General features: G+C 37.0%; 1 protein-coding gene across 6 annotated transcripts in view; it reads right to left on the minus strand.

Annotated features, from left to right (window-relative positions):
• The window catches only part of TRDN (triadin), a 244,482-nt gene extending 224,427 nt beyond the window's left edge, over positions 1–20,055 (minus strand). For 4 of the 6 annotated variants that reach the window (XM_074862419.1, XM_074862418.1, XM_074862416.1 and 1 more), the window contains exons 1-2: positions 12,429–13,022; positions 12,079–12,235 (exon numbers count right to left, since the gene is read on the minus strand). In XM_074862419.1, the coding sequence (XP_074718520.1) occupies positions 12,079–12,121 (43 nt within the window). In that variant the 5' untranslated portion in view covers positions 12,122–12,235; positions 12,429–13,022. Of the gene's footprint in view, positions 1–12,078; positions 12,236–12,428; positions 13,023–19,929 lie in introns of those variants that run through there. The other 2 variants (XM_074862417.1, XM_074862415.1) reach the window with 2 other exon arrangements.
• Between the last annotated feature and the right edge of the window lie 2,268 nt (positions 20,056–22,323).

Genomic DNA, 22,323 nt, shown 5'->3' on the forward strand with positions numbered 1-22,323 from the left:
GTTATTCCCTAGAAAACCAGTACACAAATGGCCTTGGAAGACCATTAAACATCAGGGGCTTGTTAAAGTCACCATTTCTGTGATCAAGTGCTGAAAATGTTGATAACAAGTCTGCAATTATAAGTGTAAGATCTACTTGTCATGGGAAAGTACTGTCAGGATTTATATCATGTGCAGTGTAGTTCTGTCCCAGCTGATACTTCAATTCACATCACCTTTAGTCAGGAGCTACTTCTCTGCAGAAAGAAGTATAAATTAAAAAGAGTTAGAGTGCTGAAGCACTTGCAGATTCATATAGTGGAAGTCTGGGCAGGTAACTTTTATACAGAATAAATTCAGATGATACCTTTGGAAGTGCACAAGCCATGAAAATGGTATTTGTACAAGAGATCTACTGAAAATTAATAGTCCATGTGTTGGGAAGTTCATGTTATTCATATCTATGTTAAAAATTGTTCATGAAATGCTAGTTATAACAAAATACAGAATAATTTATGATTTCCTTATCTCCCCACTTTGTCATCCTAGGATCTAAGCAAGTTGGAAACACAAAACACAAGAAATGTTTCTGCTACCAAAAGTGAATCAGCAACTTAGTAACAGAATCACAGAATCACAGAATAATCAAGGTTGAAAAAGACCTTGAAGATCATCTAGCCCAACCATTAACTTAACACTGACAGTTCCCAATTACACCATATCACTAAGTGCTATGTCAACATGACTCTTCAACATCTCCATTTCTCTGTCTGCAGAATGCACAGAATATTCTAAAGTACATTAATGATGTATCTCATGTTTAATTTATATTTACTTAAATACAGCACACTCTAAAAGACAATGTACATACTTTTGGTATTGCTTACATTCAGAGATGAGAACTGAGAACAGAAAGAGGAACACTAGAACACAACAAGGACTTCACAGGCTTTTGTAACCACTCATTTTTTTTAGCACACTTTATGCATTTTTGTCTGTTTTGATACCTATTCTTTTGAAAAAAAAAAAAAGTATTTGGTTGGTTGGTTGGTTGGTTGGTTGTTTTTCAGGTTAGAGATTGATCTCCATATTACATAGTGAACTACAGGCCGTTCACCATGTATCTGAGAAAATGAGTAGTGCAGGGTGGGAAGAAGTTCTAGGAAATTTTCTAGGGAATTACTAATACAAGTTTCATTTCACCGTTCCTTTCTAATTCTTAAAACAGGGACCTAATATTAATGATAATAATTTGTTATGTCCTGTGTGCTTATATGACCAGGAATTTAGACTTCTGCACAATATTTTACAGACATCCTACAGGACAAGAGGAAAGGTTTCCCTTCCTGCTTATTCATATAAACATAGAAAAACAGAGAGGTAGAATTGGCTGAAAATGAGATTTCTGGCCTAGAGAACAAACACATAATGGCATAATAAAGTGGTTTTTGTTGCTAGTTAAATAGTTTCACCTGGAAAACAACTGTCTCCTCCAGTGGGATACGTCTGACACTGGAATTGCTCCACTGTAAGTGATATACAACTATTTTCAAGAGAAGATGCAATCCATATCTGTCTACCTGGGCATTTTCATGGAAAGAAGGAACATCTGGAAGGTAAAATTGTGTTCACATTTGAGAAATGCCAAGAAAATGTAAACAGCTTAATGAAAGAATAAAGGGGAAAGTGGCTGAGTCTGCAGATACAGGGAATCAGTGGTTACAACTTGATGATGTTTGTAAATAAGCATTATGTTGCATTCAGCATCTCCTAGAGTATCTCAGGGCCATAGAGAGAAGAATGGACATGGGTCAGTTGAAATTTTACATAATGTTTGCAATATCTAAGGAAAAGTCTTATTATGAAAGACATCTTGGGCCTTAGGCCTGCAAAGATACTTGTCTAGTTTTAAATTTAGGCCCCTATATTTCAGGGTCTGAAGCCTTATTTTTAAAACTTATTAAAGATGAGCATTTATTTAAACACCAGTTTCTGCTATCGTGAAAAATTCTTTCAGAACAAGAAGATTTCTGAGACGTGAGAATAGACTCAAAATCACTGTAAGTACAAGAAGTGAGAGGTACTATTGCTGCCTGTCCTGCTTGGAGTAGCGGTGATTTGAGACAGTGGAACTAAGAATTTAATAGATGGGATGATTAGAGGAAGGACCAAAGATGGGGAAAGGGAGGAATGAAGGTGGGTTGCAGAGGTGTGTGCCTATGGGGAGCACGGGCTTAGCTGCTCTCCTCCCTGCAAATGGGGACATGGGACCACCACAGCCATCTAGCACTGGGAGAAGAGGCATCCCACTACAAATGGCTCTGGCGGGGAGCGGTGAGGAAGCTCATAGGTCCCAAAGCCCACTAGATCTCCAGCAGAATGGAGAGTGGAGTAACTTCTTTTCTTCTTGTTTGGGTTACTCACAAAAAAAAAATCCAGTCAGCAAGCAGAAAACATAACGCATGATTTATATACCTAAATAACACAGGTAAGTATGAAAAATATTGTCAAGAATTTCAATGTTAACTTTTGGAGAGTTGTATAGTTTAGTATTTACTTTACTAGAACATTAAAGTTTAAAATTATTGCCGAGAGGACTTTATTCTCTAAAATATTAAGGAAACCAAAGAATCTTTACAAGTTAGAACTATTGTAAGATTCTAGTGTAGAGACTGTTTCTTGCTACAGGAAGTAAAGTGATTAGTCCAATGCAGTCCTGACCTCTAGGCACTACCACAGTAAATAAATTTAAAAAAAGAGATCTAACGTCACTTTATAGTTCTGACAAACTGCAGATGCAGTATTATTTCTGTTTTTCTATGCTTAGCATGACACACTGAAGAGTGGATAGCAACCATCTTGTAAAACTAACTTAGTTATTTGTATCTCTTTTGTGAAACTGCCTTTAGCACTTCAAAGTGTGAAACACGTTAGCCTATACCGGGCAACAAATGAAATGATGGCAAATATATTGTTAAAAGAAACTTCCTGTTAATTGCTTTTTAAGACAAAAACCTAGCCCTCATCATTGTTTTGTCTGTATAGCCGAAATTATCTTAATTCATTAACTCGGGCAAAATTGCACATTGCCCCCTGATGCATTAATGTATGCATATGCACGTTTAATTCACATTTCATTTCAATTTTAAGTGTGTGCTGAAGCCTCATCAATATTTGTAGCTAACCTTGCAAAGCAAAAAGGCTTTCCTGAGATTGCATTCTCACATATTTGTAGACGTTTTCTCCATAATTTCCAACGTTACTACATTCCCTTCTTTCCAGAGTAACAGACACCTAGCAAAGTTTCCCTTATGATCTTTCTTACATGAGCTCTGTATTCATCACTAAAAGAAGAAACAACAGATCACTGGAAACTTCTGGTTCAAGAGCAACTTGCAGGCAAAATATAATAAAGTTATATTACAAAATGTATGGATGTCTCACTTGTGAAGAAGGGAGTGAAGGGAATAGGCATGGAGGTGTGTCTCTGGGCAGAGGGCCCTGCTGCACTCATTTCTGGAAGGGGAAGGAAGAGAGAGTAGATTGGGAAAGAAGAGTTTTGGTTATTACTGACCTGGAAACTTGTAATTTCATCTGGTTTACTGACAGCAGAGTAGAGCATTACATTCTCCAGAGCATTTCAGGCAGCTTTTATGTAATCAATACAAAATTATGATGTCTAGAACAAGAGATGTATTTTAGGATAAATGTATCTCACATGGATTATTTCTGCTTGGGTGTCTGGTAACAAGGCTACTCTTGCTATGAAAAAAATGCTTGTATCTAGTTCTGAGTTGACATGGCTCTTACTAAAGTAATAATTTTATCAAATATATTTATAGATTAAAAACTGAAAAGAAAAAAAAAAGCTTTGTGAGTCCTTCTTTTTTTTGAAGCAGGAGAAAACCTTGTATCCTCAGAATTCACTCTCTACTACCAAAATAACGTCTTCATTGACTTTATAGGTTGTGACACAAGTTAAGAGCAGAGTATGTAGTGGTTCTGTTCCAAGTGATAGCATGTAGTGAGACATCTAGTCATGTAGCTGTCCCAGGCAGACAGGGGTCACATTCAACCTCTATCATGGATCTTTTGCTAGAATGAATGTTATAATAATACTCCTGGTAAAAGAAAATAAAAAAAATAATTAAAAAAACCCCAACAGTAAATATTTAAAGGGGTGAGTCTAACTTTGTATCTGCTTGAGAAATGCTCACATTTTTTAATCCTATCATGAATGGTGATGCAACAAAATCTCTAGGAAGAAGAGCATTTGAAGTTTTCCCTTAGAAAAAGAAAACTAATTGAAACTATACAAAATTCATGTTACAATTACAGTTTAAATATTGGGATTATAAATCTATGAAGCATCTATAGACTGAATTGTATGGTATACACGTGATATTGCCTCTTTGGGATGTTAAATTCTATCCTGCATCATATATGTTTATGTACCAATTCAGTTGACTTTGGAAGAGGTTACATAGATAGGGCTGAAGCCAAAATTAAGCTCCTAGCTGTTATAGGAGGAAAAGGTCAAAGCAAAATTAGGATCTTAACATTTGAATAGATGCATTAAATTATGCCTCTAAAAACAGTAAAATAGTTACCAGAAAACTGTATTTATGGTAATTGTGTCAATTGTGAATAACCTCTTAGAGAAGACTGAAACAAGATTTAGCCTTCCTGACATGCATAAAGAACCACAACTTAAATCTACATACGGAATATAGGAAAAAAATGAGTTCATTTACACACCAAAGGAGGCTACAAAGGCTTAAAGTCATTGTGCCTTTGACAATTTGACTCCAGGCAAAGGTACAGAGATACTTTTGAAGTTGTGAGAACATAAGCATGTACAGGGAGTAGCAGGTCTTTACTCATTACATATTTGTAAAGGATTTTTGAAAACTATCTTTGAAGATAGAAAGAGACTTCTCCAGTGAGAAAGTTTTTCTGTGCCTGGCATTTTATATTTTCCTTTCTTATGGTAAATGCCTTCATATGGCACCAAGCAGAACTTTTAGGCCAGAGACTAAGATCATACTGTGCTGTAGGGCTGATTCTAAAGAAAGCTCAAATCAACCACAAGACTCAAGTGAGGCTTATTCAGGATCTAAAGCCACAGCTTTTTCATTCTGATTTCTAAGGGCAAAACCCAGCACTGACTATGACTTTGAGCAACTGAACTGATTTGACTGAAAATGTAACATAGGTGAGTTTTAGCATATGAGACAGTTTGGGATTTAAAAAAAATCAGCATCTTCTACAGTTTTTTTGTTTAGCCTCCTGTACATTATATGGTCTGTTTTGTTAGCTCAGCTCTTTTCCTCAAAATCTAATGAGTCTGAAGAATAATGTAGTTGCTTACTGTGTGCTTCATCATGTTCTGATTATGTTTTGCATTTAGTGAAGGGACCAGAGTTGCATCTCCTGCATATTACCTAAAGTATTGTCTCTCAGATATTGGAAGAAGGAGGAGAAGAGAAAGACAATAAGGAAAACTATTACAGAGCAAAAGTATCGCAGGCTATAAAGAAACGAACAGAATGTGGGACAGGACGAGATCCGTTGGCAGTCATCTGGTATCTTTGCTACCCGTTGGTGTCCCTATCTCTACCGTTTGTCAAATATTTGGTAGCCATGTACTTGTTTCATAATTCCTGAAGTAGACTTACTTACATAAATCAACTGTTCTTAGACACATATTAGGAAAAAAACTAGAAGTTAAAACTTGCTTGTCCCTTTTGACCATATACTGCTTAAACACATTCCCACTCAGGGCTCTAAAGTCTGAATGGGCATGTTACAATTCACCAAAGCAAGATTTATATAAAGACACAAGGCTAAGACTAAAATATGAGATAACCATAATTTCCAATAAAAATGTTTAAAGTTGACAAGAGAACATGACAGTGGATTTACATGGATAAGAAGCATAGCTAGTTGTCCATAGCTTTAAGTTAAGTCTTTAGTTGCAGTGGCTTTACAGTTCAGATCTTATCTACTTCATGTTCCCTGTTATCAGCGTGATCTGTCAATGTAAAGCAGTAAGGGTACTAATCCTGCAAGTCTTTGTAAAGTTCTCTTTGACCAAATGTTTGAACTGGTTTTAAATTACTGTGAAAGCACTGTAGGAAAAAAAAATGTTGTTGCTGTTTTACACCTATCTAGACATCTGCAACTACTGAAGACATTTCAATATTAATCTTTGATAATTCTCCTTTTTAAGGCCCACTCAAATGGTGCTGCAGTGGGGGAAGGCAGGGAATATAATTGTGGTGTTTTTTGAATCACAGACTGAAGTTTTCTTTAAATGCTTTTAAAAATACACTTTTAAAAAATTAAATATGAAATTAAGGAAACCTGTGCTAAGGACTATACTTTTACCTTACTATACACTTTTACAATACTATCTATAGAAATTACTTTTATTTAAACAAAAAGCTATGACCAAGTCATTACAGTTGTGAAGAAAGTTAAAGAAATCACTCAGCTGTTGGAAATCATTGGCTAAGCAGATGGAGTCAAATTAAGCTAGCCTTTATTTGAGAGTATAACCTGTTTGTAAATGCAAAGAATATGTTCTTAATTTCAATTTATTTTACTATTTGAACTCAATTATTATCTTATTCTATGTCAAAAAGTAATTAGGATTTTTTTTTTAAAAGTATAAAATATGTTTTCTTTCTCTAACCTTTGAATAAACGTTACATGACAGAAAATGAGCTCTATCAGTTATATATTCTTGTGGGGTGCCATGGCCAGAAACTAAATTACAAACAGTATTATATTTGTTTAATAAATCACTTAGCTTATCAAAACAGGTTCTATTTAAAATTGACTTTTCCTATATATCCAGTACATTTACAGTACACAAATAAACAATTTAAAAATGCTGGCTTTGTACCATTTTAATTGAATTCCAATTTCCAACCTGATGAAGCTTGACAGAAATCACAATTAAAAATGAAATAATTATCTAACAAAAAAAAAAATGCACCATTCACCACTCTCTATCATAAAAAACCCAACATGTAAAGACTAAGAATCTGGATAAATGACTCCTGAACTATAGAATTGTTTAATAGACAGATATTTAGGTTATCTTTCTCTCTAGGAGTAAAAGGCACAAATTTAGTGAGAAAGTCTGTATTCAGTCACCATATTAGTAATCAGCCAACAGGAATCAGTGTCTCTTTTCCATTCTTTTGAGGAAAAAAATGATAGAAGATATATGCAAAAAATTTTAAAATTGCGGTTTTGAAATGCAGGTTTCTTGTTTGCTGATTTAAATCATGATTAAAGTTTGTGATTTAAAAGGTTTTTCAATCATTTTGATTTAAAGTAATCCACCCTCTACTACTTTAAATGTGGTTTATGCTGGCAAAATGAGCACTGTCCATAGTTCAATCTTCCTAAATAGAGCAGAAACCAGGGAATATCAGCATCAGAAAGAAAAGGAAAGCTTCTCCATTTCTGTAAGCAGCTGACCTGCCACAATGAGGGCAACTCAGATTTCTCTGTCCTCAGTGTGTCCTGGACTGAAGCCAGACCTATATTATGAAACACTTTTTAAACTAAACCAGTTTCTGCTTTCCAGAGCAGAGCAGAAAAAACAGCATGAATCCATCTCTTACTCAGTGTTTACATTGTAGGCAATGGGTAAAAGTACTCCAAATATTTATAGACTAGATTTTTTTCAAGGATTAGATACCTGAAAGTGTAGATTGGGACTTCTGAGAATCAAAATAGTTGCACAGATTTCATTTTTAAATCAGTGGGAACTGATTACCCCAATAACTTGAAAATGCTACTAGGCTTTTACACATATTTCTCATTATATAAGTAACCTTAAAATATGTTCCAAATACTTATGAGCACAAGGTTCTTTTGAATAAATGATCAGACATACAGTCCAGCTGTTTGTACACAAGTAAACTGCACACACACACTTTTAGCCCATCATGGACCAGCAACACGATGCATTCACTTAAACCTCTGGTTTACAGGTTTTAAGGCTTCCTGCTGTCCATAGCTAGCTTATTTTCTAAGGGGTTACCTAAGGTAACAATAGAGTTTCTTTGTGCCAACTGAACATGCATAGATACCATACCAGCTGTGAGTAACACTGCCCATAAATTCTTAAACATAAAACTTAAGCTGACGAATTTGGCCTCACACTTGTTTGCCTCAATAGGCTATGAGAGAGCACCGAGGCCACAGTCAAACTAAGCAGCTCAGTAGTTCAGACCCACAGACACAAGGGAATCCAAGTTTTAAGGAATTTCAGTGAGAATTTGGACCTTCTGTTCCACTCAAAGTCTTACTTTTTTACAGGCAGTCCTGTGTTTTCTGACTTTTTGTCTCTCCAGGTAATTAGGCTGTTGACTTTGCCTGGTACTTATGAACAAGAGCAGACTGGTTCCTTCAAAAAATCATTGCCAAAACTTATATTTTCCTTACCCCGCTGCAAAAGGTGTACTATCTGCTTCCTCATCAACACTGAAAACCAGAAAAAGAAGACATCTTTTCATTTTGCAAATTTGCAAAATAAATTCTATAGAAATGTCCTAACTCAGTGCTTAAACAGCATCTAACTGAAGCTAGGAAACACCTCACATGCCTTTAGTCATCCAAATGAATTATCTAATCTAATTTATTCATCTAGGCCCCTTTTGCAGTCGGCACAACTCGCACCTCTAGCAGCAACTCATGAATTACCATGAGAAGTAGCTATCTCCCTCTTGCCTGTAGTGTGACTTTGCTAAACTTTTTGCCAACTGGAGACTGTTGTTAGCTTCTGGCCATCACACTCATGAAGTCATTATGATTTTACCCTCTGGCTCTTGTGTGTTATTTCTCATACATTATCAGTTTCACATATATTAATCTTCAAGCATACAGATCTTGTGAAATCTGCCTTTTGAAATGGTTTACATCTTAAAACTATTTTGTAGTTATCAGATAGCCCGAGAAAAGGACTGAAATCCAGAAGCTAATTTTGATTTTGTCACTGACAAGTTGTGTGTGGCCTCGGGGCTAGCCTGTCTCCTTGCAGCCTGCTCCAAGACAGAGGAAATATGTAGTTGCACACTCTCAGCAGCAAAATAAGGACTGAATTGTGACTCATTGTCACATTTCTGTTTGACTCCTGCTTCTCTCTTGCTCCGCTGGGGAAATAAGTTGTGGCAGACAAACAGCTGGCATAGAAACCTTGTGTTTCTCCTCTCCTCACCTCCCTGGATTAGATCAGTGCACAGTCTCCAGTGCATTGCAGCAGGCAGAGCTGAGTCTCTGTTCATTCTTCCGTGCGGGGGAGGATAAAGTGCCAGGGGACAGCCATCAACCTTGCAGTGTGACCTGCAGTAGATTGGACTAGAAAGGACTAACTATGGGCTGCTGCTGGAGCTACTGTGCACATACAGATTAAGCTGTACATTGGTAGAAGCAGTTTCTCAGAGGTGCCAGGCTTTTTGTATTCGTATCTCAGCAGTGGCAGCTCTAACTACATCTGCCATTGAGTTCAGTCCAACCCTTGTGTTCATAATCACAACAGAGTAGCATAGTTAGATACCCATGGCTTTCTAGGCAAGCTCTTAAATGGATCACAGTAAAGTCTCTGGCCATTACAGAATACTCAATAACAGCTGAAATGTGATAATTAATAATAATAAATTATTATTATTATTATTGTTAATAATAATAATAAAAATCCCAAGAGTGTTGCAAAGACAGAGTACTTAGTATTTGTACTGAGATTTTTTTGTTTTAAGACTTCCACTTTTTAATAGTACATTTCTGTGGTTGCAATTACATGTAATATGAGGATGCTGAAGATAATCCTTCGGAATCTTCTCCTAAACATTTGCCAGCAGGAGACCTAGGTCCTGCCAACTTTCTAAGGACATATATAAATTGCTCTTTTCAGAGATCTCCTTTTGTCTTTCACTGGGCACGCTTCACCAGCATTTCCACAACTAACAATTTGTACCCGTGGAAATGAATAGGCAGCCCTTGTAGCCTGCCATGCAGGTAGACAGGCCAGGGTCTTTGCTTGGCTACATTTTTAAGCTACTTAGTCTCACTGTCATTACAGTGATGTTGACCTGACAGAGCACCCCATCAGCCCTGTGCATCTGTCTCTGAATAGATCAAGGTATTGACATGGGCTGTCAGAAGAAGATACCTTGAGATGTGCACCAACAGCATTACTCTGCCAGGGCTGGACCATCTCTCTAAACCAGCAGGCACACTGGACATGGCCGTGTCGAAACCTGCATCACTGTTGTGCTGTTGTGCCGTGCTCTCTAACACGTCAGCATTGTACCCCAAAAGTCAGAGGAGCCTGACAGTCTGATGTGTGGCTGCCAGTGTAAAATAGTTAAGAATACCTATCACAAGGAGCAAGTACTTTAATCCTAATAATAATAGCAATGTCACGAAGACCCCAGCAAATCATGGGCCAGGATGTAGCATGAAACAAAATAAAATCAAAAAGGAATTGTGTGAAGCAAGAGGTATTTTAATTGTTTTTTATTTGTCCAGACTATATGTTGCTGAAGTTTAGATCTGAACTTTCATATTGTCTTGTGAGTGCCAGTAGTAGCCCCAGAGGAAAATAAACTGCAGTGAAACATTAGCCCCAGGCTGAATTCTTAATTTTGTGCCATAAGTAAAATTTCCATCCCATGGATCCAGAGTTTAAAAATCAGCCAATCAACATAAGTCCACCCAAAATATAAGAAAACAAAACAAAACTAAACTAAACTAGTTATATGGCTTATTTACCTGTCATGCTGAATGTCAGATTTCTGTGGAGCTGATGTCCCTTATCATCTGAAATCTATTGCTTTACACAGAAAAAACACAGAAGACACACAGTATTGCTTATAGTGTAAAAACACTATAAAATCACTATAAAAACATTTTCTGATTCTTTGTTATATTTTTATTTTATTTTAAGGTCTTTTATTTTCTTATTTAATAAGCTAAATGACTGAAAAGTCACTTCCAGATTGATTGAAAAGTCTTCTATTTTTGCTATTAATTTTGGACTAAAAATCTTGTTAATTTGGAGGGGTTTTTTTGCTTGGAGAAACTTGCAAGAGGTACTTCCATACCGCTCCTCTGACACTAATGGTATTAATGCAGAAATTTTGGAAGACAAATTTAATTTCACAGATTTCCCTGATAGCAGTTACAAAATAACCAATATTTCCAACCAACCTGGTTAAGAATATCCAGATAAACTAGTGCTAGCATTTGGATCAGGGCTGTCAGGCCAAGCCACCTGTTTTGGTAGTGTTTGCTGCCAGAAGCAAATTATAGATCCGTCCAACTGCTGATTAAAAAATCATACGCACATCATCTCCTTGCTGTAGCTAACCAGACATAAGGCAAGTATTGTACAGTTTGACACAGGTCTAACATCAATCCTTTAGAAGACAAAAGGCTCACTTTCTAATAGTGCTTAATGCAGATCATCTTACAAATATTAACAATGAAAAATGGAAGGTGAAAAGTACAACTTTCATGCACTGAAATGCCACATAACCTTGACAAGAACAATAAAAATAGCTTTCAGAAGACTGCTTAAAAACATTTTTTTTTGCATTGTCATTATTAAATTTGGATAAACAGTAGAATAATCCACACTGGAAAAAAAAAGGCTGGAATGAAATTCCACTAAAATATTCAGTATTAAATTTAAAGAAGGTTGCATTTTAAATATATCCCCTGTCTGACTGTGGTTGATAAAATATTGTTATGCATCTAAAATGTTATTTAAATATGAATGGTCAGGAAATATTAAAGTACATGAAATATTCATATTTTAGAATATGTATTTATTGGTTAATACAATTGGCTTTCATTATTGCAGGCCTAGCTCTGGCATACTTATTTCAGCATAATTTTCACTGACTCCTTTAGAAGTTTACCTGAATAAGGATTGCAGAGTGGATAGCTTTTACCCTTCAGTAACTTCATGTACAGTTCACAAATACTCTGTGCTCTTTATAGAAAAATCAGGGCCACCAAACCAAGCTATTTTGACTCTGGCAAATCTCTGGTTATAAGGAACTACCAAAGCTTTACCTGAGCAAAGGCTTGAGTGTGGAACCACCTGATATTCAGACATTCCCCTTCTTGTATCACTCTAATGGAGCTGCCTAAGCAGCGTTCTGCAAATGAGACTAACGCTATTTTTAGAGGTGAACAGAGATCTAGCTTCAGTAACTGGTACAAACTCTGGCTACAGGAGTGAAAAAGAGAAAAGAAAAAACAGGTAAGAAAAGTACAAAACAATCTGACAAACAAAATTAAATGATCCTGGAGTGAAAATGGTATTTGCTAAGAGCAACAAATCATATTGACATGCTAGCTCAATTACACTGTCAAAGTACATATCATTTTTGGTTAATTATATTTGAAAATAGTTACTGTACCTTCTGCTGCAATCTCGGCCATGGTGGTGATGGTAAGAGATACTCTGTTAAAAAGGTCAAGATCTACTGTGGCAGCTTAGATAATACTTCTGGGTTTCTGGCTCTTGCAGGAGCTGAAGAGTGAGAATGAGGGAGGTCCTCTGCTTTTTCTAATTCTGTTCCTTCTTCTTTTGCACCCCTCTGAACTTTCTGTTTCCTCTGCAGACTCCTGCCCTTCCAGAGCAACCTAAGGCCTTCCAGAGGCAACACTTAAAGCTCAGTCTTAAGTATCAGCTTCTAACAGAAATAGCCATGCCCAACAGTGAATCTCCAGCGTGTTTTTCCTAATATCTGAAGAACCATGCACACTACAAATAAAAAGTATAAAAGACCAGCTCTAAACAGGATAGGAACACATGGAAAGGCAGCAAAAAACAAAATAACTGGGAAAGAGCTGTTTAATGCTCCTGCAGCCTTGCTAGCATAATTGTAGTTCTTTGGGGGGTATGTCAGGAAACATGAAATATAGAGTTCAAAGTAACCTTATCCATCCCAGCTCAACTTTATTCTTAGCACACTCAGTGCTTAGCACATTCTTCCTGGCCTTATTTGGTTTGGGGAGGGTCCTATGAGGCTTACCGCTGACTAAGGGGGAGGGTAAATTTAGGTGATTTTCTCCACTTTGATTCTTAGACACAGTTCAGACCCAACTAAGACACCACTTTAAACCTGTGAAACTGGTAACTTCTTCAGTTTGGATTTTTTTGGTACTCTTCTGATTTGCTGCAATTATCACACATACCTGTGAAGTTCATCTGAGTATTACAGAACACTGTTAAAAATGTAAATAGTAGTAGTTTATGTAGATGAAATGCATGAAGGTAATATGAAAAAATATTAAGCAGATCAGATTTTTTCTATGTCTGATTCATGGAAACAAAAAGCTCAAAAAATCTGTGATTTTAAACGAGATTTTATAAAACTGAAAACAAATACCCTTTTAAAACCATTTAGAGGAACAAAAATATTAACAATTTAAATAAGAATAATGATTTAAAAACCTGAGCAATCTTTTCATTGCATTGTTTGCAATTTCACAGCTGTGGAATTATGTATGTGGGCAAGAGCTTGAAAATGAAATTAGCAAAAAAGTACCCTCAAGCCAGCATACCTCTACATAAATGTCATCATCACATGAAATCAGAAACCATCTTAAACAGTTCTTACTAGGGAACCTATAGTCACCTCATCTCCACTACATGGGCTGGCATTTGCTCTTCTCATCTTCCCCCCAGGAGATATAAGCACCTGGCTCTGTGGCAAAGTATAAGAAAAGAAACCTATCCAGTGCACAAGATGCAGAAGTGAAGGTTCACTGAACAGTTTACAGTCACAAACAGGATTTTTCTCTTCCCTCTAGTCCAACACACTTCAAACCCGCCACATGTTTGAAAATGTTAGCCTTTTCTAGACAAAGCTTACAATCAGCGCTCCATCCCCTTTCTTCTTCATCTCTACTGACGAAATCTTTTGCACTGGCAAGTTTTGATTCTGATCATCCTCCTAACCCTCCGTTTGCTCCTTTAGCCTGTCTTTCAGAACATCCTCCTTGCTAAGGCTGATGAAAAGATTTTAAAGAAAACCTGATTTCTTCAAAAATACTCTTTCATGAATACCAAAATGTTCTGTGGAATCACATTCTCATCAACAAAATAGCTGCCCACAATAGCTCAGTGGTTAGTAAAGGGTGCTAGGATGTGTGATAATATGGCAAAACCCTTGTTCTTCTTCATTACTTCTTTCTCTTTTGCTGGAGCAGTTCTATGTTACATGAACAGTTAAATATTTTGGGTTATCTGTATTTTGACAGCTATGCGACTTGCTTGAGATGTGGGAGGTATCATCTCAGCTGAATACCCGAAGCACAGAGCTAATCAATATTGCGAAGTCAGGATTGCTTTTGCTTGTCTTGCTATTCAAATTGAAATAAAATAATAAAGGCTCAGTTTAGGTATATAAGAAGAGAGAACTGGGGAAAATATAAATGTCTGAATTTTGTTCTTGTTTTATGTAGCAAGATCCTGAGACTGTGGACTCTGCACAGACATATCTGTTTGTGTAACTGTATGTGTGTGGTTGCCTGTCCCTCACTATTTCCATTTCAGCTCCTACCACCTGCCCTCTCGCCTCCATGCCTTACTTCCTTTGCTGCTATTTATGCTCACCCTCAATCATAGGCTCATCTTCTGAAAGCAAAATATAAAAGCAGAGGAAGTGAGAGAATCCAACTGGAAATCAATTTTCCACAACAACAACCCAGTGGCCAGAAAGAGAACTGCTTGGTAGTCTCTGCATCCCTTGTATATGCAAAACATTCATTCTGGAAAGCAGGCAAAAGCTGTCATATGCACAAATATCTTACAGCAAGTATAGCTCTAGGCAACTATTGGAAGTTACACAGTCGCTCACTCTAAGGGGGGCAAAGTCAAGGGAGCTGGCTGTCACCTTTGCTGAAGATAATCATGGCTTTTGTAAAAATACACAGAACTGAGGTAAACCAGGTTCTGCTTATGTGTATGTACATTTATTCTGAAAAACAAACATTACCATCTGAAGATTATACAGAATATCATATTTCTTCTTTAGGAGTCTAAGCAAGGCAATTCTCAAAATTTTGTTTAAGGCTCATTAGAAATCTTGTTAAAATCTGAAGTTTAGCACCTGACTCAAGTTTAGGAGTTTCTTCTACACTAATCTGTGAAATCACACTATGCAGAACGCTGTCACAAAATCTATAATCTTCATCCAACAAAGTAAACATTAATTTCCTGACCTAGCTTATATATTGAACCTGATCCAGAATGTGTTTTGGTGGGAGCGTTCTCTGTCTAACCTCATAGGAATTCTTCTTTTGTAACATGTCCTTTCTCTCTCCTTATTCATATTTCAAAGAATAACAAGACTGAAAAATTTAAAACTACTTTGGTTCTTGCAAGAGATATCCAAGCCTGGACATACACAGTTTCTCCTAATTTTCTTCCCATCAGGTCTCAGGCACAATGTAAAAATGCTCTTGGCTCAAGTTAGCAATAGGTACTCCCTTCCCACTTACAGGGGCTACATGGTAAACAAACTTTCCTGGGATCAGATCTCATATTCAGTGGAGATGGAGAGAGTTGTAGCAGCAGGCTGTGTCCCTCCTCACACCAGATTCCTGAGATATACAAGTCTGTGTTAAAGAAAATAAAATGAAGATTGTCTTTACTCTATAGTTGCCTGTAACAATCTTATGAAGAGGGGGGAAGGAAGTACTGTATGCTGCTACAGATGTCTGTGTGTGACCATGTACCTTGATCTCAGATAATGTGTATTTCAGTGAGAATCGTAACTGATGAATCAAAGAAAAGCAATTATTTGAACATCTTATTTTAGGAAAATGTCAGAGGTTTACTATTTGACAAACTCTAATACAAACTCCTGCTTTTAGATGAAAAGTTGCGTTGTTCATATAATCAAAGTAAGACCATATGAATACTTTATGAGCTGATTTCTGGATTGCCTTGATGATATTATTAAAAAGGGAATAGGGAAAGACAATAGATCACATTGAATTACTAGGTAATGAGAAGAGAGACTTTCATACCAATACAAGGAAGGATTTGAGGAATTGAGTAAAACCGTCAGTCAACAAGAAAATGCAGAACAATATTTGAGCTTGTCTGTTAACACATTACTGAGGAATTCTCAGAGTTCAGGCATACAAAATCAAACTAAGCAAAATAAAACTGTTTTGTATCTCAGTGCATGCACAGTAGCACAGCAGGGTCAAGGAAAGGAAACTTAACCTTAACTCCAATATATCTGATGAATCCTTGGAGTATGTTGTCATCAGAAACAGCCAGTAATCAACTGATAAGAACTAAATATAGGATGCAAGTATAATGTTAGGAAGAGGGTGGATGGTACTGAATCCAGTGAATAGTAGACACATGCAGAAGCAAATATAGGATTAGAGTGATGTCTGTCACTGTGCTTTGATGTGCATATGAAGAAAAATACTGATATTTGTTTGAGGCATCAGCTAGTTTCCACTGAAACAGACATTTCCACTCCTTTTTTTTTTTTTTATTATTTTTGTTTAGGAATGTTGTTACTTATAGATGAGAATTTCATTCAGTCTCAGTGGTAATATCCTGTGTTTTTCAGTATGAATAGGAGCACACATTCATATTCTGATGTCCTTGAAGTCCAGATCAGTCAGAGATGTCAGAAATGGTCTATGGACCATTACACGACTCTAAAGTAATTGTTTTCCATTTGTGATTGATATTTCATGAATAACAGTTGCACGTTTTTAGAATCAACATGACCAAAGTGTAGACTTATTTTGGATAAAGTACAGAACTAAACAAGACCTAGGTATCATATCTGATCTAGGTTAAAGCTTGGTATATGTTTTAACTTTCTCATAAATCAGTCTGCTTTATTTTTCAATTAGAGAGTTGTATACATATTACCTTTAAACAATTTCTTCTTTAATATGTAGGAGACAGTTGAACTCCATAGTAGATCTGTCCTACATTTAATGTGAGCAACTGACAGACAGTTAAGAAGACCTGTCTCTGTAGGCAGACTGGTCTGAATGCAAATCAGCCTCTGCCTGGGGACAGCTGACAAGCACACTGGGGTCACATCACCTTGGCACTCTGAGCTCATTAAGGGGCATTTGGTAGGTTAGGTTACACAAAAAGAAATTACTCCAAAGCTACATGATAGAAACTCAGCAGGCACAAAAGAAATGAGTAGAAATGAAAAGAAATGACAATGAGTATTTCACTTTACCATAGACAACACTCCCAATTAGGCATCATAATGCAAAACTGCTGATGTAACCTCAGTCTGAGTGTGTAACTGAATAATTAACCATTTCTAACATTCAAAAAGGTCCACTAATTATGAAACTACTTCCAGGAAACAAGGATGTTACAAGATATCCTACTTGGTCTTCTTGTAAGCTGACTGAGTAGATGGTCAGTGGAGGGAAATCAGGCTAAAACAGCCCCTTTAGGAGAGTGGGGTTTTTTTCAGTGTTCTTTGCTCTAACTGTACCAAGTATTACTATGAGCTAGGTTCAGGGAGGGCATCTATTACAGCATGTCAAGGTGGACTGCATTTGGATGAGCTTTAGCAGTTCCATATTACATGCTTTTTCTTTTCCTTTGATCTACTTTATTCTTGATATTTTAATGACCATTGTTTTGTTAGTACCCTGTGGCTTTACTTTCACATCTGGGAAATTTCTCAGAAGCTGTCTCACAGATAAGACAACCTCCATGGTAGTGAAGAAGGGATATCTGGAACTGACCCTTTATAAGAAGCAATGACAAAAAGCCCACCTTAGTTGCCCTTTTCTTCAGGACAAACTGCATCCAAGGTTGATGGTGTACAGAACATAAAAAGTAGCCAACCAATTAGTAGAGATGGGGGTTGGCTCTGACATAACAAGAATTATCCTTGTCATAAACACTGAGAACTGTTCTAATATCCTAATGGGCTTCGTGTGCTGGCTGGTCAAAAAAGTTCTTTCAAAGCAAGATGACTTCACTTCTGATGATTTTTTCCTTGAGAATAGAATTTATTTTTTTTAAATGACTGCTTTTTCGACATTTTATTTTAAATCAAGTTTCTATGCTGACTCACCAATATATCACACAGTTATGTGTAATAAAAGAACAAAATCATTCCTGAACTTCAAATTTCAGACCCAGCTCCAAATTTCCACTGATACATTTCAAGTTTGTTTTTGGACCTTTCTCTTAAAAAAAGTTTCAATAGAAATCAGCATATAAATTTTGGTTTCTTTTCTAGATAAGATCATAGTTGAGCACACTGCCAAAAACAGATGAAAAGAAAGACAATTTTGGACAAAATTCTTATGTGAAAAGACAAAGACTAGTATATGTTCTCAAGCCAAGTAATTGCAAAAACTATGGAGTAAAACTAGCACTTAAGTATCTTCACTAATGTAACCCCTTTGGGGATGCTTGAAACTATCTGCTCAGACTGACCTTCACAACCAAGGGGAAATCTCACCTTCTTTTCTATTTAATGACTTATTCTTCTGCTTGATATGTTACGTTATGTACCACATGTTCTTAGACACTCAGACTTGACTGGACTTCCCATAGTCACATTAGCAAAGGATTCCCCTTGTAAATAACTCTAGTCAAAACCTCAGGAGGCCCATATGGATTTTGACTCTTTCATAGCTTTTCTGAAAGCAGACGCTTGGGCACAGTGAATTAAAAGCCACTTCCAAGCTAAGCTCCATTTATTTGATTAGAAATGCAACAGTAGTGTGGAAATAGGCTTGGATAATAGAAGGTTATACATCCTAGACCTTTCTTGCAAATTTAAGTAGGCCTTTTTGTCCTGGACGTCCCCGTGCATGTGATACAGTTGCATCTCTAGGAGTGGTCCTGCAGACAGTGTGTGTCTCCTGTGAGGTTTTTTTAACAGTGGGTTTTCCTGTTATTCCCAGGTCCCTCTTTGCCCTGGGACATTAAGACCTGCTTGAGCTATACATTTCCACAGATGGGATAGATATCAGCTCCTGGCAATGGATAAATCATTCTTTGGCTCCTGAAATACAAAAGTCTGCATCTGGAATTAACCTTTTTTGTGCCACAAAGTCAGTCACCCAGCCAGCAATACAAAAACCTACAATGCAATATACTTAAGAAAAACTGACATCTGTTATGTGTCACAAGTATGCATAGAGACAGAGACAGAAGAAAGGAGAAAAAAATATAAAGGAGGCAAAATATTTCAGCAATTATCAGCTATAAGAAAGAAATTACGTGAGAGAAACCAGATTTATAAAAAAATGTTTGCTTCAACAATAGCTATAATTTTTCTTTGTGTTTCCTCTTTCTTTCCTCCATATTCTAGCCACAGTCTTGGACAGATCAAAGTCAGAACTTCAGATGAAGAACCCACTTTATTATTATTATCATCACTATTTAAAAAGAAAATCTAAACGGGGAGCTTTTTCATTAGGCAATTTAGCTTCTTTACAGAGTGCAAGTGGAAGATATGAATTAGTAAATTCAACCTTGTCAGTGTTGACAGCTGCAACTGCACTGAAAAAAGTATATCTAAAAAATAAAGGATCACTTAAAAGGAGAAATAAGTTTGAGCATTAATGTCTTTATCACTCATCATAGTGGATATATACTGATTTTCCTTGAATAGTACGTCACCATTTGTCACTGTCAGTCACATCAGATTCCTGTCCAAGCTCCAACATATGTCCAAAGTCAACTTCTTAATGCAAACCATAAAGAATATTTGCCTGCAAAGCGTTTACTGAAGAGAATTGCTACTTCTTCTTTATTCCTCCCCCTGTTTCCCTGAAAGAGCAGAACACAGACGAAATGTAGAGGAATACAGTGGTCCTTAAGGGACAGTTAAACCATTTCTTTTTCCAAATTCACAGTTTAAATGAAAATAAAAGTGTTACCCCAGAGACACAGAGTAGAAGATCCTCAGCTGCGTCCCCAGAGCTCGGAAGGCAAGGCAAGGACATTGGGGACTTTTGGAAGTTCCCGGCTGCATTCCTGGGGCCTGAGGAAACCGTGCAGCTCTGGTACAACTGGCACAAACCGCAGCTGCCAAGGAGCTGTTGGCAGTTGTTCCCTGTGGGGTGAAGGGGCCGTGCAGCCAGATTCAGTAGTGAAGGACACCGAGCCGTTGTGCCACTGTAAAGAAATCCAGACTGGGACACAAGTATTTTCTGCATCAGGGGGATTTGGCTTCCAGTGTAAAGGTTTGTGCTTGAGATTATCTTGTGAGTCTTGGAAATTATAACTGTAGTTGTATATTTTAAATTCATAGACAATTTTTGAAGTGGGCATTTGGCTATAAAATCCCATTTTTATATCCCTAGTGCCTTAAAAATTTTCCTCTCTGATCACTTGTGGTTCTTCCTCTTTCCTGAGCTACCTGGACAGTTCAAACTTTTGTTCATATGCATGTCTGGTGAAAGGTTTTGTGAAGCAAACGTAACCTGGATATTTGGATTCTGCTTCACTTAACAATGCTACCTTATAATGAACTAGAAGAAACCATGTTTCTTGTTACTTAGGTAACAGACAATTGAGAGGGGAGTTTGGGGATTTTTTTTGTTAGGATTTTTTTTTTTTGTCTGAGAGAGGGAAGGTAGCTAGGGTTTTACTTAATCTCTGCGGAAGACAGATATAACAATACTCTTATTCCCCACATTTCAGAGTAACAGCAAAAAATGTTATCTGTTCTACAAATAAGAAACAGCATGACAGCTGGGTAAAGCAACCCTATGGTTCAACTGCACTAATAACAAAGGTCAGACAGCACCAAAACTTGACAAATGCAGGACTGGAAGTACAACCAACCAGAACGTGCACTTTTCACACATCACCAAATTTAAGCTGATGTTCATGACCATGTTTATGTCCCATATGCTGCAAAGAGGTGCATGACAGAAATTTGGGTGCTGTGCAGTCCTGGGGGGGGGGGGGGGGGGGGGTATGCACAGAGACAGAAGACTGCAAGCAGTGAGAGGTGCATGCCACAAGCAGGGTTATGTACCCAATCCCCCTCCTTTGTTACCCGACTTGACAGACTTGCTCTAAAAATCACACTATCCAGCTTCCTTTACAGCATTTGTCAAATGAGTCCTTCTTACCCCACTGTCCCTATTGGTACATTTCTTTTCTTAGTTAAAAACAACTCTTTATTAGTCACAGCAATGCCCTGACAGTGACCAGCAAATGCTACTAGCAGACTAAATCCTAATGGTCTTTTTAAACTACTCAGAGTAAGTTACCAGTTCTTCCACTCCATAGTAACACAAATAGGATGGGAAATAAATTTGCTCTTGATATTTTCCTCCTAAAAGACTGCCATCAACGCATATTGAGAAGACAACAAAGGCTCTTTTCCCTTGTCTGGCCATACAAGGTCTATCAACACTTTCATTGCAGTCAAAAGGAGTGGAGGATCAGGCACTTAAAGCTGGTGGTCCTGAAGTAAATGCATGTCTTGAATAGTTCGGGTGTTTTTTTGAGAGGTTAATTTAAGCACACCTGTCACTCTTAAGTACAAGGCAGTTGGAGGATATTAATATTCTTTTGAATTATTTAAAAGATATGACTAATGCTTCATGTACCATAAGACTGTTATCTGCAAAAATAACGTCTGTGTCAGTCATTGCTGGGCGGTTAGGATTTCATCACTAGCATTTATCAGTATTTCTGAGTCTTGAGTTTCTGGATTCTGCTAGGTTACTGGCTCTCCTTCACCTTCAAGTGTCAAACTCAACCTGCAGATTCCTTCACATTGTTCGTTTTGATCAGAGATGAATCAAACAAAGGTATGGAGTCTCCTTCCTGAGCAGAATCTCATATAAAAAGATCAGAAATATTTCAGAAAGATTTCTGATAAACTATTTATTTTTACTACCAAAGACTGCGGCGTAGATAAGTTAGTCTGGTGTGATAGAAGACTTCTTTCAAGAAAGTAGAATTTGATCCTACAACATTTTTGTGTGAGTTCTGAAGAAGAGCAGTAGTATCTAATGCAATAACTCAGGGAACTGAATTGAATACAGCCTACTAACTAAAACAAAGTTCTCATAGTTTATGATAATAAATCCCTCCAGTGACCAGGTATGTATAAAACACAGTCTTCTCTTGCACACTAGCAATGAACCATCACTGGGAGGAAAAATGAAAGGGAATTAAAAAGTATGGAAAGCAAATTTTAGTTCCTTTATTTATGGACCAGCATACCTATCTCCCATGATATGTGTCTGATGCCAGATGAAGAACATTTGGTTATGGAAGTTATTTCTGATAGTTATATGATTCTGTGTGAA

This window comes from Strix uralensis, chromosome 3 (genome assembly GCF_047716275.1).
Source record: "Strix uralensis isolate ZFMK-TIS-50842 chromosome 3, bStrUra1, whole genome shotgun sequence".
Taxonomy (NCBI): Eukaryota; Metazoa; Chordata; class Aves; order Strigiformes; family Strigidae; genus Strix; species Strix uralensis.